Raw genomic sequence first — 17,041 nt, 5'->3', positions numbered from 1 at the left:
TACCAAAACCTCTATGAGACTACAATAATGAAGTTTAACATACCCTTTACCTAAAGGGTTATGGGAGATACAAATAGATTAAAAGTAAAATAAAATTATAATATATAGGTAGAATCAAACTTTGCTTTACAAAACAATTTTATGAAAGTAAATTAGACTTCATTTTTAACTCAAACTCTATTTTAACAAATTCGTTAAGCTTATTATGTCACTCATTATCAAATTACCGACACACATCTAATCTCACAAAAATGTCCTTATTATATAACCTTGTATCATTAATTAATATTGCATAATGAAAAAATACTTTCAAAATTATTCTAAACAGAAGTGAGACGAACAAATAATGAAACTGTATAAATGAGGTTTTTCTTGTGGAAGTATTTTAATGAATACATATCCTTTTGAAATTTAATTTAAGAGATACATGTTAGAGTCTTTTCTATAATAACTGCAACAAATATTGAGCCAAATAAATTAAAAAATCTGAGATTCCTTTCGATGAATCAGGCATTCTAAAATATGTAATCAACTTTTCTTTACTTAATGAACAACAGCATATCTTCAACACTCATAATATATAGATATAAATATATAAATATATACCAGATCCATATTCTCTAGCATTCAGCAAGCATGATAAATAGCTCTTCGTCAGTTATTGCTCCCATCTCCATTGCTCTTTCAAGTATAGTGAGCCCTCCAGCATCTTTAATTGACGGCCTTGCACCCCTGGGAAAATTTTGGTTAGAGATGCTTTCATTGGATGTTTTGGTTAGAGATGCATGTGTACAAACTCCATAGAAATGTTTATCTTTTCAAATAAGTTCGTGTTAGAAGATTTTATTAAAAAATAATAAAAATAGAAAAACATGAGACCACACTAAATCTATGATAAAATTACATGATACTTATAGAAAAAATAACCCATGATTTCCTTCACACATACCCTCATTTATATTTGTGTGCATAAAGACACAAACATATATATATATATATATATATATATATATATATATATATATAGCATATAATTGATGTCAAATAGAACACAAAAAGCTTGGCAAATGAAAATTCGTAGCTGTTTGTGCAGTGATGAGTAGTCTAAAATATCTCGTGATACATCCAAATAAGGAACTGATGAACGATCCAATTAGTGAGGCTTCATAGAAACAATGGAAGGTATTTGTTGAGATAATTAAGCATTACGAGATTTCGAAATAAATATGGGTAGAAAACAAAGAGGAAAGACATATTCCCACTTCCTTCTTAATTCTTTCCGACAACTCCTAGAAGAATAAAAAACAGGGAGACAGAGAGGAAGCCTGTATGATTGTTAACTAGTCGCTAAAGCCCAAACACAACAGTTGGCTTAAGGTAAAAGTATTACCTTCTTAATAGAAACTTTGCCAAATTATTTTTCCCACTTGTAATGCAATGGTGCAAGGGAGTTCTTCCATGATAGTCACACATATTTACATCAGCACCAAATTGGAGCAACAACTCGACCATCAGTGTACTGTCAGTATGACATGCCAAATGTAATAATGACCATCCACGGAAACACCTCTCAGTCTCAATAGTCTCTTCAACCTTCAGACAGGCTTCGGGATCATGTTGCTGCCCTTCCGCCTCAGCAGCATGGGGAACCTCATCACCATATTTTGTGTTTATCATATTTGATTCTGATGTAACAACAAGCCGATACACTTCTCTTACATTTACAGCCTGAACTGCTTGCCAAATTCTTACGGAAACTGAAGGATTGTTGGGTATATCCTCTTCTCGGATCATTAATGATTTCTCTACGTACTGGTTAAGAAAAACAAGGATGACAACAATATTTAGGTCACAGTAAAAGCTGTCAAGAAAGCAGAGCCTTCCTAAAAGATAATGCCATAATACAGCAATACATAATATCAAATGCCAAAATGTAAAACTGACATAAAATGCAAAACTGACACAGGAGCAGCAGAAACAAAATGTAGAGGGAGAGAGAGAGAGAGCATAAAAAATAAGAGAATCCAAAGATGGAAACCTGATAATAAAAGATTATCCATAATTTATTCATTAAAGTGCAGTGATCTGGGTACATGATCTCTCCATAGAAGCGAACATCAACTATCCTATTTCAAATTCTATTAGCAATGAAAGCAAGTAACTCTTAGCCACCAGAAAGGTGAAGTCAAATCCAAAAAACATTCCTCAATTCCAATTGAAGACCAAACTACATAACTTCTTAAATTGTTTGTTCATAACTAAAACCTGAATATTCCTTACGACTTTCTATAATTTAAAAACATTTCCAAGTTCCAACTTATTTAAATGACAAAATAATTTATAATTAAAGAATACGAACAATTACCTCAATGAACTCATAAATGACAGAATTCTTTTGAGAAATCTGAAGTGAATAGAATATCATTATTTAACAGACATAAATATAAACTGAAAGAGTTCCGTAAACTGTCTCATGGAAACATGAAGACATAAATTTAACGTGTCAAGCTCCCTTAATAGCAGTAAACCACGAAAGCTTCCATTTATATGTAGAGAAATTCAACCAAAACTGCTTACCTTTGCTTGGATGTATTTCTCTTTGATTTGGAAGGCATCTGTTGAACAAGGTTTAATAGGCACACTTAATTCACCTACCCTGCAAATAATTGTTCCCAAAAGGAAAGGATTACAAGCATAACCACCGATGCTTTTAACAAACTTCTCCATACGAACTTTTAAAAGAGAAAATTTAGAAGAAAAAATAAAATGAGTTTCTCCACAAGTTAAAAAATAAAAATATAAAGTTATATAAGAGAACTTTTACAAATTAATTTATGCATAATCTAATTTTAACCTATGAAGAAACTTGTTTCATTATCTTTTCGTATTTTTTTCTCCTAAAACTTTTTGGAGAAGATTGTCCTCGCAGGCTCAATATGCATCGCTACAAGAAATCCGTAATTTACCTTTCATGATCCAGCAGAAGCAAGCCCTCCCATATAGAATTACAGTAGGCATTACCTAAGTTATCAAATAACTCCAAAATGGTATTTTCCCAAACCCTAACATCTAATGTTATAGATCTCACCTGCATGTCACACAAAATATACCTCAAGAAAATGGTAATCAAATTTTAATACCTAATCAGAAATCACATAATTTAAGAAAATTGATTCAGTTATATTATAAACACACGCACACACACAAAAGTATACGCCGATTCTCAAATGTCAAAACTAATCAGTTCTTAAAATGAATGCCCTTGGCAATAAAGAAAGAGTGGCAAAAACAATGCAAGCACTTCACGGGAAGATTTAGAGAAAAATACACCACCATATGTTAGAGAAACTTTAGTGGACGGGAATGCTTTTCTTATTCACTAGAACGTAATAGATAGCTTATGCAAAGAATTTGTATATATAGGCTCTTAATAGACTTAGTGGAGTGTATTTCCTAAGCTAATATTACTAAGTGCAACTTTCTAGATTACGTACATTCTGAATTGTCAGTAATTATGTTACAGAATCCTATTTATAGATCAGAGAATTGCTAACATGTAGATGTAACAGATCAATCATGTCAGTTATAACTTACATGATAGAACAACAATTGATAGAACAGCAAAGAGAATCTTTAACGGCCATAGACACAAGTAAATGGTTAGCATTTATATCCGAAAGAATGCACCTTTGAGATATGAACACCAAGATTTCGATGCACTCCAGAGCATTCAATACATAACAATATGCCAAGGTTTAGAGATGCCCATTCTGGTTCAGGAGCACTACACTCGGCACATTTATCATTCCCTGGAATTCCCCTTAAAATCTTTGAGACACTACCCACTTCCGTGGAATATAAGTCATTACTCAATGATTCCTGACCATCCTCCGAATGACATGACGAAGAAGCACCAGTTGCTAAGTTTTTACTCTCTGAATTCGCTCCACCATATTGAGGCTGCAGCATTTATAGATGAAATAGTGTTGACAGAACATCTTATATGGACATCTTGGCACAATGATATATTTCAAAAAGTTTGAATAGATAACCTCTTGAAGAAACTGTGAATTAAAAAGTAATGTTATAGCTCCAGTAATTTTGTTAACCCAGTCCATCCTATCAGCTTCATTTTCGGCCTGATGAAATTGATATAGAAAATCAGCACACTAGAAACCAATCCAGAACTACATTAAGTAGGCACACTGAATTTGATAAGATAAAACAAAGAAGCTCAATGTAAAAGATACAAAACTACAACTTCAACCTACAAAATGTCTATTTTCTCCTTAAATAGAAAAACTGCATCACAGACAAGGATCCGTACAAAATAAGAAATGCTTGGTTGTCACCCAGTTAACACAATGTGGTGTCTCATTTTATGAATCGATAAAATATATGGAATAAGTAGATCACCCACCTGAAGTGTTAACGTTTTTGAGGGAGAAATTATTCGGAAGCAAAGTCGTAGATCTGTATCTTCGGCATCCATCTTTATAGTAGATGTGCATAGATCAATAGTGTAACAACCTAAAATGTCATCATTCATTGATGCAGCCCTGTTGTGTTTTAAACGGAATCTACCAAACATTCCACTAGTTTGTTCAATAGAACGAACATAATTATATGACTGAGAGCCCTGGGGATGGAAGTAAACATTAGGAGATTGCTTGATAAGTCGAAACAAATATAAGAAAAAACATAACTACCGTGGGTTTGACACCCTTGACTCTATAATAATATAAACTCCTTTGGTTATCAAGTACAAAGAACCTCCGTTTCCAATCTCCACGCGAACCCGATGACCGTTTTAACAGATAACCTTGTTTAACTGTTTGAAGCTGTAAGCAAGGCTAAAAATTAAAAGAAGACATCAAAATAAACAAAAAGGGAAAAAAAATAAAGCCTATCTATTTAACATAAAGTCTTATACTGAAGAACTTTCACCAATTAACTGGTAAAAGGCCAATTACTTGCCTCCCCTTTGGTTGCAGACAGCATCCCTGAATCTAAACTCCTGTACGAATTCAAGCCTACAACATGGATGCCTTCAGAACCTGACATGGTTTCAGTAAAATTGCTAGAAGCTCGGATATTCTCTAACTCTGCCTGTGTTCTGTATTCCTGAATCCGTTTTGCAAGCTTATCTTGCTCAATATTAGCAAGTTCTTTAGATTGTTGTGCATATGTTAACACCTAATTTAACAAAAGTACCAAAAGAACAACAAAGTCAGAATTTTCATGCAGCAATCTAGGTTTGAGCCATGGAAAGTCACTATTATCAAATATTAAATACATTACTTCACAGTTGAGCATTATAAAATAAAACTGTCAAAGATAAAATCTCGAAGTGTCACAATGTATAATTACAAAAACCCATTCTTTATACATATAGAGACAAGCCCCTGGATTCGATCCTTAGATCCAGTATAAGAATCTATAGCGTAACACAAGTGAAACAATGGTAGGGTTATACAATCGAAGTAACAGTATAAGATAGTGCAGGACATATTTTCTCAAGCTGCGACTAAATCAAATGCAGATAAGATATGCAAGCATAATATTTTTAGTCCTACGCAAATAGCTATTACAAAGTCCCACATTGCCTACCTCAATACTGAGGTGCAGTTTAAATACATGAACAACTTCACTTCATACTTTTAAGATGAAATTTATCACGCTATCAGAGTTTATAGTTCATCTTCATGTATCACCTATTCTGACAGGCATTGCTCTAGTAAGCATATGAGGAAGGTGCATGCTGGAAAGTTCCATGTTAGTGCCTCAGATACTGAAGTTTAATTTAAATAACTATTGGAAAACGTCACTTAATGTCAATTGGCTTCAAGATAAATCTAACAAAGACTCCCTACCAGGTGGGCCCACAAGAGGGTAAATGTACACTGCGTTTTGCCCATAAGCAAAGAGGTTTTCTTGGGATATGACTCTGTGATCCCACGTCATAAGGCCACAGACCTCACTGCTATGTCAAGGCTCACCCTCAACACTTTTAATTTTTAATCAAATAAACTTTTAAGGTTGATTAATCAACACTCCTAGCAATCCCAAGCACAGTTGAGAACAAATAAGATTAAGACAACAGAGACAAATGCTCCTAGAAAATTATTTTGTTTGGATGTGGAAATATGATCATTCCTAGTCTTGAGTAGTCAATTTATGAAAAGAAGTTAAGGATAATAGAAGTGGTATTGCAACTAGGAGCTAAAGGATCTTTATGCCATATTTGCACAAGCAGCACTTAGGCACTATCATGAACAGGAGCCTCGTAATAAAGACACAAAGTATCATATTAGATTATTTATTGCCGACTAATCACCAAAATATTAATACACTATACTAAAGAATGAATCAACAAAGAATATGCATTCACTAAAGAGATACATGAAAAGAATCATACAATACAAATGTAGTTCCCTTTTTCCACATAGAGTGGGCAACACTTTAAAGAACTCGGATGCATTCATAACATTCATTATTTTTGTTAAGAAGTGAATTTTAAATCTAATTCAACCTCAAAACCATCTTATAAGGTAAGGTTTGCACTCACTCATATATTATGAGTTAGCCTTATCTCTAGTCAATATAAGACTTCCAACACACACTCCTCACACCGAGACATATACATCTCGAGCACGGGACTAGACATTAATTAGTAGTTCGATAGCAGCTCGATAATAGATGAAACAATAGACCCAACAATATCAAATTTTTCTATGATAGATTTTAACCCATGAATTTGATATCATATTAAAAAGTGGATTTTAAGTTTAACTCAACCTCACAAAATCGGCTTGTAAAGTGAAGTTTACACCCACTTATATATTATGAATTGGCCTTATCTGTAGTCAACGTGGAACTTGCAACAATTCTTATTTACATTTTATCACAAATCAGTGTAATCCTTATCCTTAGTCAACTCGATTCTCCATGGGCAACAAAATTGCAAATATGACTGAACCATACTAGGAATTTATTGTTGACACTCGAAAGTGGAGGAAAAGTGCAATTGATACTAATGTTCCAAACACTTATAAAGAACACTTCATCTACTTGCTCCTTTAAGTAGCTAAATGGTGTTGTTTGAAATTAATAAATAAAATGCTCTAGCTTCAACTTGATAAAGTCAGTTTGGCTACTAAAAAAGAGAAAACATGTCAATTGTCATACTTGTAAGAAACAACCAAACTACACCTTATACCTGGTGAATATAGGGCTCCATTTGGCTTAGTAAATCATAACCCTAAAGAAAAAAGGTAGCATGTAACGTCCAAAGTGATGATTGAAAACATAAAACAAAAGTTATGAAGAATTGACACCAATTCACATACCAGCTTAAAGTATCTCAAATGAGCATCCATTATTGCACTAATCGACTCCAAGAACTCATACTTCTTTTTCGCTTCAACATTCATGAGTGAGTTTACCTGCACTCCTTAAAACCCAATGGCCAGTTTCGTCATAAAAAAACACTGAGGAGATGTCAGCAAAAAAGATTCATAATTATAGAAGACATACTAGATTGAAGCGACTTTTTTCAAATGTTGATTTGGAATTTTGTAGATCCTGCCATGGATCATAGTATGAGATTATTAATCAGATAATGACTCACAGGTAGTCATAAAAAAATATGCTAAAAATTAACGAACATAAGATTTAACAATGTTTCTGCAGAAAAATGACTAAATTCATTTTGAAAGAAGTGTTGTTTTTAGTCCTAATAAAAAAATTGTGATTTTAACATTAAACCCTGTTGGTGTCAGGCATGGTCCATGGCATGTGATGTATTATTAACATGTATGTATGTCACGTCACTAATTATAAATCATGATAGAAACTGTTTTCAAAAGTTTCAAAATTTATGAGGGCCCAAACCACCATTAATGGAGAAGAATTAACATCAATTTTACCTGTATTTATAGGGACATAAATCATAGTTTTACTCAAAAATAAAATAGAATATAATGTATTTCAAGATCATATTAATAGATATGTAGAATCATCCATGAATCAAGATAAAATAAAATCAAAGGTCGTTCCCACAGACAGCAGACCCTGCAATGTGTGACGACTTTAAATAGGTATCTGAACAACAAGGTGCACATATTGGCCTAACCAAATTGTCCCTTAAATTTATATTTTTAAGTTTGGTACTACAGACTGCATATTATCCCTTCCAAATCAGGCTGGTTATAATATCAGACTCAGAATCAATAGAGATATTACTATACCAAGTGCTAATATATGCACTATTCACACTAAAACTCAATGGATTCGTAGGTGCCATAATTATAACAGAGCAGTGTTGAATGCTAACTGTGTTACTGATTATATCAGAGCTGCTCAAATGTGATACAGGACCTGATCGTATGCTAACTAGCAGGAAATAATACAAAGAAAAGGAAAAGGTTCGAGGAAATTAAAGTGCCTAGTCTCTCCCAAAGTCCAGCCTACCCTCTCAATTCTCACTCCCTAGCCTTACACCCTAACAACAAATCACCCCTTTTTTTCACCTTTCCATCTAATTAGTTATATGTAAAAATCCTTCTCGTCCTCTTTCATAAATTTTTTTATCCCCTACAATGCCACTCCTTTTCTTTCTTAACATAAACTTAAGTTATTTTCTTAACATAGACTTTTGTAGTTGCTTTCAAACTCAGAAAGGAGCCAATTTTAGGATGTGGTGGTATTAGCACACAACAATTTAAAGTCCATGAGTAATGAAATTCCTATGGAAGACTGGGCAGTACCCAAGAAGGTTGGCTATTGCAAGTTTCACATGATATTAAATTATATTAGCAGAAGTGTCCTTTTAAAGTTGTATCTTCTGAAGTCAAATGAGAAGATTTTTATCATAATCCAAAATCTGACAAAGTACAAGAAAGTTAAGAAACCTCAGATATGACTAGAACTTTTGATAAGCTACTAATCGTATAGAAATTGAAATGGCAAACCTCTTCTAATTCAGCTACAATATCTTGTGGTGTATTCTTCTTCAAAGAGACAAACTTCTCTCGTGACTGAATGAAAGAGATAACAAATATGTTAGAGAACATAATTAACATTTGTGTATTTTGGTTTAAATATAACCCAGAGATGCATAAAACACGAGATAATTGAAAAACTATGATACTGAAATCAATGATGTAAGCAAATTACTGCTTTCAAAAGCACACATGAAAAATGAGAATGTAATCAAGACTTCATATTATTAGCCATATATGCTTTCGATTCAGTAATAATTCTTCCTTGTTCACTAGCCCATCTTTCAAATGTTCTTAGTCAACTCTTCATTTTGTCCCCTAGAAGATGTATTTGGCAGGTCAGACCAATATTGTTACCTGCATCCTCAAAGAATAGAAAAAAGATAGAGAAAAACATAGACTAAGACTCTTCTTTCTGTATTAGTTCAGCAGTTATAAACTCTGAACACAAACATCAACTTACAAAGGGAATCTCTTCGTTTTACGCAGGACATTCCTTGTCACTAACAACTTAAAACTCTCCTTCCCCCACGCCCTACAAGATAAGACTATATATATAGACTTTCTCAAAAACCCTCACCCCAACTAACTTCTTAACTACTTATATTTTAAAATTTCTTTCTATAATACACTTCCCACTCGTTCTCATTACTTCCCTGCCTAACAGATTCCTTAACCCCCCTCATAAATAAAACAGAGAATAATAGTAAGACAACAAAACAGAACAGTGTTATTCGTAAACGGTGCTCCTTTCAAAGAAGAGATAGTAACCCAAGGTGGAAGGGCAAAATAGTGTCAAATTTGAAACTACCACCTCTGAGCAACTCCAATGACACAAGTGGCAGCAGAAACAACAGGTGAATGAATCACAAGTTGAGTGCAATTCAAGCAATCGCAATAATCAAAGGAAATGGGTGCACTTCAGGCAACCCTAAAAAAGTACCGTCACTAAGACAGTAAAGAAATGCGGAAGCAAAGCCCCCAAGATTGGGAGCTATTACAAACTAAAAAATGATTAATCTGAATGAGAGAAGATTTTAGTTAATTGATTGTTTGAAACAATGCATCAACCTCTACATATAGAGAATTTTAACCCTAAATTATTCATTACAAAGAGATATCCAGAATCTCCTAACAGCTTCTGACAAGACACTTATCCTACTAACAACAGTCAATTACCTTTAAAGTCTAAAATTCTAATGAACCAATACAAACACAAGTTTAACAATCAAATGACTAAAATCATCCGAACAACTCTCTTAAAAGGAATCCTAAAAGTTAATAAATAACTAATGACTTCAACAGCAGCAACAATGAGTAATATATAGGGTGAATACCCAAATCAGACATCACGAAAAAACATATTCAGGCATCACAAAAGGAAAAGGATTATCACTTAGACACTGTACAACAAAAGCATTGAACAGTAGTAAGAATTTCTAAACATCACAAGGAATGCATAATTGATCATAAGAATGTTAAAACAATACCTGATCATAAGATTGGACAGCTTTGTCATAACGACGACGAGAATCCTGATACAAACAAGCATAAAGTAAATCTATAAATGTAATGTTTGTGTAAAACAGAAATTTTACGAAAGAAACAGTAACCTAGAAAAATAAATACCTTTGTATCTTGCAAATCAATGTTCATAAACTCTGTCAGCCGGTCAATCAACACATGCTCTACCTATACAAGAAATCTGTCACCTAATTACTCAAATAAAAAAAAATCTATGCCAAAAGACATTTAGTAAGATGGCCTTGGAAATTGCCCACCATGTGTTGCACTTTAATTTTTGTTTCTCTTTATTCCTTTACTATGCAACCAAACATTCATGAAAAGAAAACCCTAAACAAGGAAAGAATTTCCAACAAAAGTTTGATTTTTATTACACACAAAGATTAAACCTTCAAACTATTCTTCATTGGTGTACTTCCATAGGTTTAGTTGTCATTTACAAACTGTTTCAGTTTTTCAAAATATGGAAACTGTTCTTGATGTTCCATTTGATTTTTCTAGAGTTCTAGAGGAATGGACTGCTTAATTTATTAACCTTTTTTTTTTCTTCAATTAGCCCTGCTTTTGACATGACACAAGAGAAAGAAAAAGAAAGTTTTTATTGAATAGAATTCCCCTTCACAAAGAGCTAAAGCTCAATCTACAAAAATTCACCCCTCTTCCCGTTTCCTCTCCTTTCCTATTTATATCTAACTAATGCCTCAAAGTAACTAACTCATGGATATTCTAACTATATTAACTAATTCTCTTCTTTGTGTATCCTAACACAGGCAAAACAATGTAAAAGGGGAAACAGAGAAAAGGTCACATAATTATCAATCTACTACTATATACATGATAAATGTATGATTTATACAATCATTACAAGATCTTTGAACAACATCAGCAAATGGGCACTCAATACATTAAACAAGCTTATATCCTGTCAGTTTATTATGATTCACTTTAAAGTGAGATAAAATATGAGATTTTTTTAATGTTTATTTTAGAAAAAATTTAGGAGGATAAGAAGAGCAAAAATCCATTGCCTTCAAGATAAAACACCTAAAGTAACAAATAGCTTCGTCACTATTAACAGAGAAAAATAATGTGGCTGGTTAATGGACTCACCTGTGAACGAAGAAGCTCTTTGAAAGAAGCTAGCTCACGCAATGTGGTAATAAACTTAGTTATGACAGGACCTACAAAAAAATCAGTTGGAAAGAAAAATACACCTTACATATAGTAGATGGTCAAAGCTGTCTTCATGATACAAGGTATCCCACTTATTATGTTATCATAAGGCCCCAAACCAGAATGTATGGAGCTCCAGCATATGTTCAACACTACTCAATAAGTATTTTCTTATAAAATCATTGTTTATTAATTCCGACACTTGAGCTGACACATGCACCTCCATACAGATGGACACTTCAAGGACACTAGTTTTTTTACAACATTCAGAAAAAATAGCTTTTGATGTAAAATAAAATATTAAAAAAATAAAGTCATGGTGAGGCTTATTATGATAAAAAGATCATTTTATTTTTTTAGTTAAGGTTGTTTATATTTAATTTTATTTGACATACACATAGAGTGTTGTTTTCCCAGTGTCCATGTCAAAGTTTGTGCTTCAGAAGCAGTTTTTGGGTTGGCTTGTTTGAATATAGAAGTGAAAATAAAACAAAAAATGAAAATAAATTTCAACAACCTCCTATTGATACACTAACAGGGTCATCTTGGCCACCGCCAAATGCTTCTAATGAATCAGCAAAGGTTATTTCTCCATTATATGCTTCCCCCAAAGCTGTCCTGAGGAATTACAAAATAAAGAATTAATAATGTCCCGCTGATGTGGTTCCAACATATGGTTTTTAGGCAAAAATTGATTAGTGAAATTTTCTATTAAAATATGGTTGTATGTTTAAAGACACATCTTTTATCTACCACACCACAATCACTAATCAATAACCATCCACTGTTACAATTTGATGAAAAATCATTATTTTAAAAGAACTAACTCTTTTCATTTAATTAAACTTGATGAGCATTTATAGTTAGATTTTCAACATATACAAGTTCATGGCCAAGTTTGGTAGTTAACATCAATTTTGGGTTCAAACACATTTGCATTAAATTAGTAAACCAATTAAAAAGTGTCAAAAATATATTGAAAAAGTTACGGAAGAATACTATTGCAAACAAACTAGAGAAAGTACAACTTCGGTTGGGATGAGAAGTTATCCCAAAAGAATAATTAAAAGATAATGGTGAGGCAACATAGCTCATATATGCAACGGAGCTATCTAGTTCCTTTAGCATATGTGATCAGCAATAGCAATCCCTTAGGAATAACCATGACTAGATGTGAAAAAAAGTAGAATTGACTCAGTAAATAAAAAATAGATCCAACACTCTATATAGGAATGCCCTGGAACACTTACATAAACTTCTTACACCCACTATATAGCTTCTGGCATCGATCCCGTAACTCATCAGTTGTTTCTTCAAGAGAAAATAACTGTCCCATGGAAGATAAAAATAAATTAAGCAAGAAATCATATTGACAAAAATGGTAATTAACTGGTAATTTTCTAAAAGAGTTACTAATCCAAGAATCTTCATCAATATAAATAAATGGAAATGTATATGCACACACTTACTTCGGGGAGAAACGGGAAAAGTTGCATAAATTGAAGAGAGTATAGAAGTACAGAGTAAGCATTAAGGAATATACTTGCTGGACACAAAAGGAACAACATCAACAATAGGAAGAATACATCTTCATACACACACATATAAGGACATTGGCTGAGCATCTTAAAGCGCCAAGAAAACAAATCTATCCTACAAAAGTGTCAGTGGAAGACATCTACCTTTCAGAGAAATCTCGTATAAGTTCCCATTTCCTTGCTCAAATCCAAATCAACAAAAACAGAAATTCCAAAAGCAATCCTAAACTAAAGCCTCACTCCACGACTTCCAATCAAATCCCTAAAGTAACTAACCATACAGAGCATAGACAGTATTTTTCAAAAAGGCATATGTAAACTCTAAATCCAAGCTTGTCTTAGCAGCAATTTGAAGATTTAGGAGGGAAAGGAAAGGGAAAACAAATCATCTTGAGAATCTAAGTGCAGAGCATAATGTTGTAGAAGAAAGGAGTGTTGTGAGCAAAGCAAATCTGAAGCGAAGCTAAGATTGAAGGAAAATAGAAAGCGAAAAGTGTGATTGAAATTGGGAAAAAATACCTGCTTCTGGAACATAGGGGAATCGTCGAGCTTGACGAAGGCCGATGCCATTGTTGCGTTGGTCTGTATGGCGAAGTGGCTCAAGCTCTGTTACGTTACAGTTGAGATCGCATGTCAATGTTGTGTTATGTTATGCACACACTTCTACAGACGGAGACGGAGATGCAGCTATGTAAAGTGACTATTTTGTCCCTGCTGTTAAACCATGCTTGTTTACTACTTGCAAATTATTTAAATAAATCATTTATTTACTTATTTCATGATTTATTGTAGTCTTAATTAAGTTTTTAGTTTATATTTTGTTACAAAATTTTCTACATTAAGTACTATAAAATTTTATTTTTTTAATTTATTTTGTTATTTAAAGTTTCTTTTTCTAATTGGTTAATTTCACTTTTATCTAATTCCACCACTTTGTGTTACTTTTCTTTGTATGTTAAAAGTGTGAGAGAATACACAGTAATACTGATGATAATAATTCTTCTTTTACATATAAAATGAGAATAGTTATTTTATTTAATCTCTTTATTCTATAAAGAATAATTTCGAGAGAAGTATTTGTGATTTAAATGATATTAATACATTAAAATTAATCAGACATATAAAATTAATGTATTTTAAAAATATACATGCAGAAAGAAAATATGATAATGCAAGAACAAAATTTCTTTTAAAAAACCTCACAGCTGAATGGACCCGTTAAGAAGGCCCAAATTCAAGAAATCCGACATAAAAGTAAGGAGGCAATTACTTCCTCACCTCATCATATTTCTTTTCTCACCCTATGAAAACTTTCCGGAAGAAAAAAAAAATCAGAATTATTTACTGAATAAAATTCAGAAATGATGGGATAGAGGAAGAAAATGATGGATCAGGAAGTAATTGTAGACACTAAGTCTATGTTACAATTTAATAATTTATTTCCACAAATTGAAAAAAATTAAAATACTTTTATTAGTCTTTTAATATTCAATATAATATAATACAATCAATAATATTAATTTAAATATTCTTCATTTTCCATAATTTTTCCTATTTATTTGTTATTTATTTTTAAAACATCCTCGTAATACATTAAAGAATATATCTCTAACTTTTCTTTTAGTAAAATTGACTTTTACGTAAACCAGACGAATCCAAATTCTCTTTCGGTAGTTTGAAAATATTTGGTTACCGCCAATAAAAAGTTCTCACTTTACCTATTTTGTAAAAAGGCATAAAGTGTCACTTATTTTCCCCTTTTTTATAATTTTTTTTACATTTAAAATAAATAAATATAAAAAAAGTTTCACGAATTTTATAAAACATTTAGAACAAATTTTTAAACTTTTTTAATTCAGTTTTATACTAAAACAAATATACCAGTTTTTCTATAATTCATATCTGAACACACTTATTTTATTTAACACGAACCAAAATAATTTAGGTCTTCTTCACTTGAGTGGATGTAGAGAAAAGTAATTAAAAGAATTTGAAAATAATTTTTTTATTTATTTGAATAGATTTTGAGATAGTGAGAGTGAATTTAAATTAATTTTTTTTTAATTTGTCACATAAATTAAATTTTATACTAATTTTCACAAACTTTATTTCCAAATTCACTGTCGTTTACTTTTAAATTTACTCAAATTTATTTAAATAAACGACAACAAAAATTACCATCAAAACTTCTTAAATTCACTCAATTAATTCGTCTCAAATTCACTCAAGTGAACAAGACCTTGATTAATTTTTGGAAAATGGATTAAGCCATAATAATTACTGCTAACTAACATCAAACAAAAAAAATTAAAAATTGTTGTTACAAAAAATTAAAAATGATCGTGAAATGTTTTGTATGTGAGCAAGTTGACACAAAACTTATAATATATCTAAAACATTTGAATATTGAAAGATGCGTCGCCTCGGTCGGAGAGAAACCCGTGATTGATTATTCTATTTTCTTAATTTAATTAAAAAATTGTACCATATATATTTAACAGTGCTCTGCATTTTCTTTCTTTTCTGCCTGATAGTTTGGCAGGAGGCACCGACTTTCTAATTCAATTATTCAAAACAAACCTACCAAAAAGTACTTTTGAAATTTCAATACATGACAATTTTTATATATTAAATTAAATGATTTGTGTAACTTACCATTTTAGTGTATATATATATATATAATTTTTTTTTCACATTAAACATTATTTATTTTTCTCACTGTACATACATAATAGACAGCATAGAGGTTTTTCTTATCAAACTTTATGTATTAAATACCAAAAGAGAATTAATGTTCTTTTTAATATATATTGCACTTACATGCTCAATTCATATTCATTTTGTTAATTCAAAAAGTTCATGTTTTTAAATTTAAGGTTGAAAATGTTAAATTTCATTGTACTAATTTTAAATTTAAAGTTTCAACTAATAAAAGACAATTGTTGTAGAAGTTAATGAAGTTGTAATATATCTTAAAGATTAAGTAGATTTCAAGATAAATTTGAGAATTTTTAATTAAATTTTGATTGTTCGTTTGGGGCACTCACAAATAAATTATATTTTTAGTCAAGTATTTACTATTTAATTTTTTTAGGATTAAATATGTTTTTAGTCTCTATACTTTGGAGCGATTTTGGTTTTAGTCCTTCTTTCAAACTAAGGTACAATTTAGTCCTCCAACTTTAGAAAACTCTGATTTTAGTCATTTTTATCAATTTCTTTTATTGTTGTTTCAAACACGTTTCATTATAACATTTGGATTGTTTACACTGTTTGACACATTTTTGCTTCGATGTTAACTGAGAAAACATTTGGATTGTTTACACTGTTTGACACATTTTTGCTTCGATGTTAAATGAGAAACGTGTTTGAAACAACAAATAAAGATAAAAGAAATTGATAAAAATGACTAAAACCAGAGTTTTCTAAAGTTGGAGGACTAAATTGTACCTTAGTTTGAAAGAAGGACTAAAACCAAAATTGCCCCAAAGTATAGGGACTAAAAACATATTTAACCCATTATTTTATTAACCAAATTGTATTACTATTAAGTGATCTTATTATTAATATTGTTTGTCATATATTTTTATAAAATTATATATATATTTTTTTAATACTAATGAGACCATAAAAATTTAATAATCATTTAAAAACTCATAAAATTGATCAGAACTTAAATGTTAATTAAAAACAGGTAAAATCATAATCAAATGAAAACATAACTTTTATAATAGATTAAATATGTTTTTGTTTCTTGAATTTCAAGATAAAGTTGAAATTAGTTATTTTTTACAATTTTTGCTT

General features: G+C 31.4%; 1 protein-coding gene across 3 annotated transcripts; it reads right to left on the bottom strand.

The window, feature by feature from the left end:
- Window positions 1-331: 331 nt before the first annotated feature.
- Window positions 332-13,919, bottom strand: LOC106756157 (ADP-ribosylation factor GTPase-activating protein AGD2). Of its 3 annotated transcripts, none has more exons than XM_022777897.1 (20): window positions 13,757-13,919; window positions 12,950-13,026; window positions 12,217-12,317; window positions 11,637-11,707; window positions 10,632-10,694; window positions 10,493-10,537; window positions 8,973-9,038; window positions 7,537-7,584; window positions 7,350-7,445; window positions 7,220-7,261; window positions 4,978-5,196; window positions 4,710-4,853; window positions 4,421-4,639; window positions 4,053-4,139; window positions 3,688-3,960; window positions 2,967-3,088; window positions 2,578-2,656; window positions 2,366-2,404; window positions 1,391-1,812; window positions 332-732 (listed from the first exon to the last, which is right to left on the bottom strand). In XM_022777897.1, exons 1-20 carry the CDS (start codon window positions 13,805-13,807, stop codon window positions 621-623), a joined length of 2,376 nt encoding a protein of 791 aa, XP_022633618.1. In that variant the 5' UTR covers window positions 13,808-13,919; the 3' UTR covers window positions 332-620. The 3 variants fall into 3 exon arrangements, with proteins under 3 accessions (XP_022633618.1, XP_022633620.1, XP_014493939.1); XM_022777899.1 differs by having other exon boundaries at window positions 4,710-4,841; window positions 13,757-13,918; XM_014638453.2 differs by lacking the exon at window positions 2,366-2,404 and having other exon boundaries at window positions 13,757-13,918.
- Window positions 13,920-17,041: the final 3,122 nt, after the last annotated feature.

The sequence above is a fragment of the Vigna radiata genome, chromosome 2 (genome assembly GCF_000741045.1).
Source record: "Vigna radiata var. radiata cultivar VC1973A chromosome 2, Vradiata_ver6, whole genome shotgun sequence".
NCBI classification, from domain to species: domain Eukaryota; kingdom Viridiplantae; phylum Streptophyta; class Magnoliopsida; order Fabales; family Fabaceae; genus Vigna; species Vigna radiata.
This window is presented reverse-complemented; position numbering and strand designations above follow the sequence as displayed.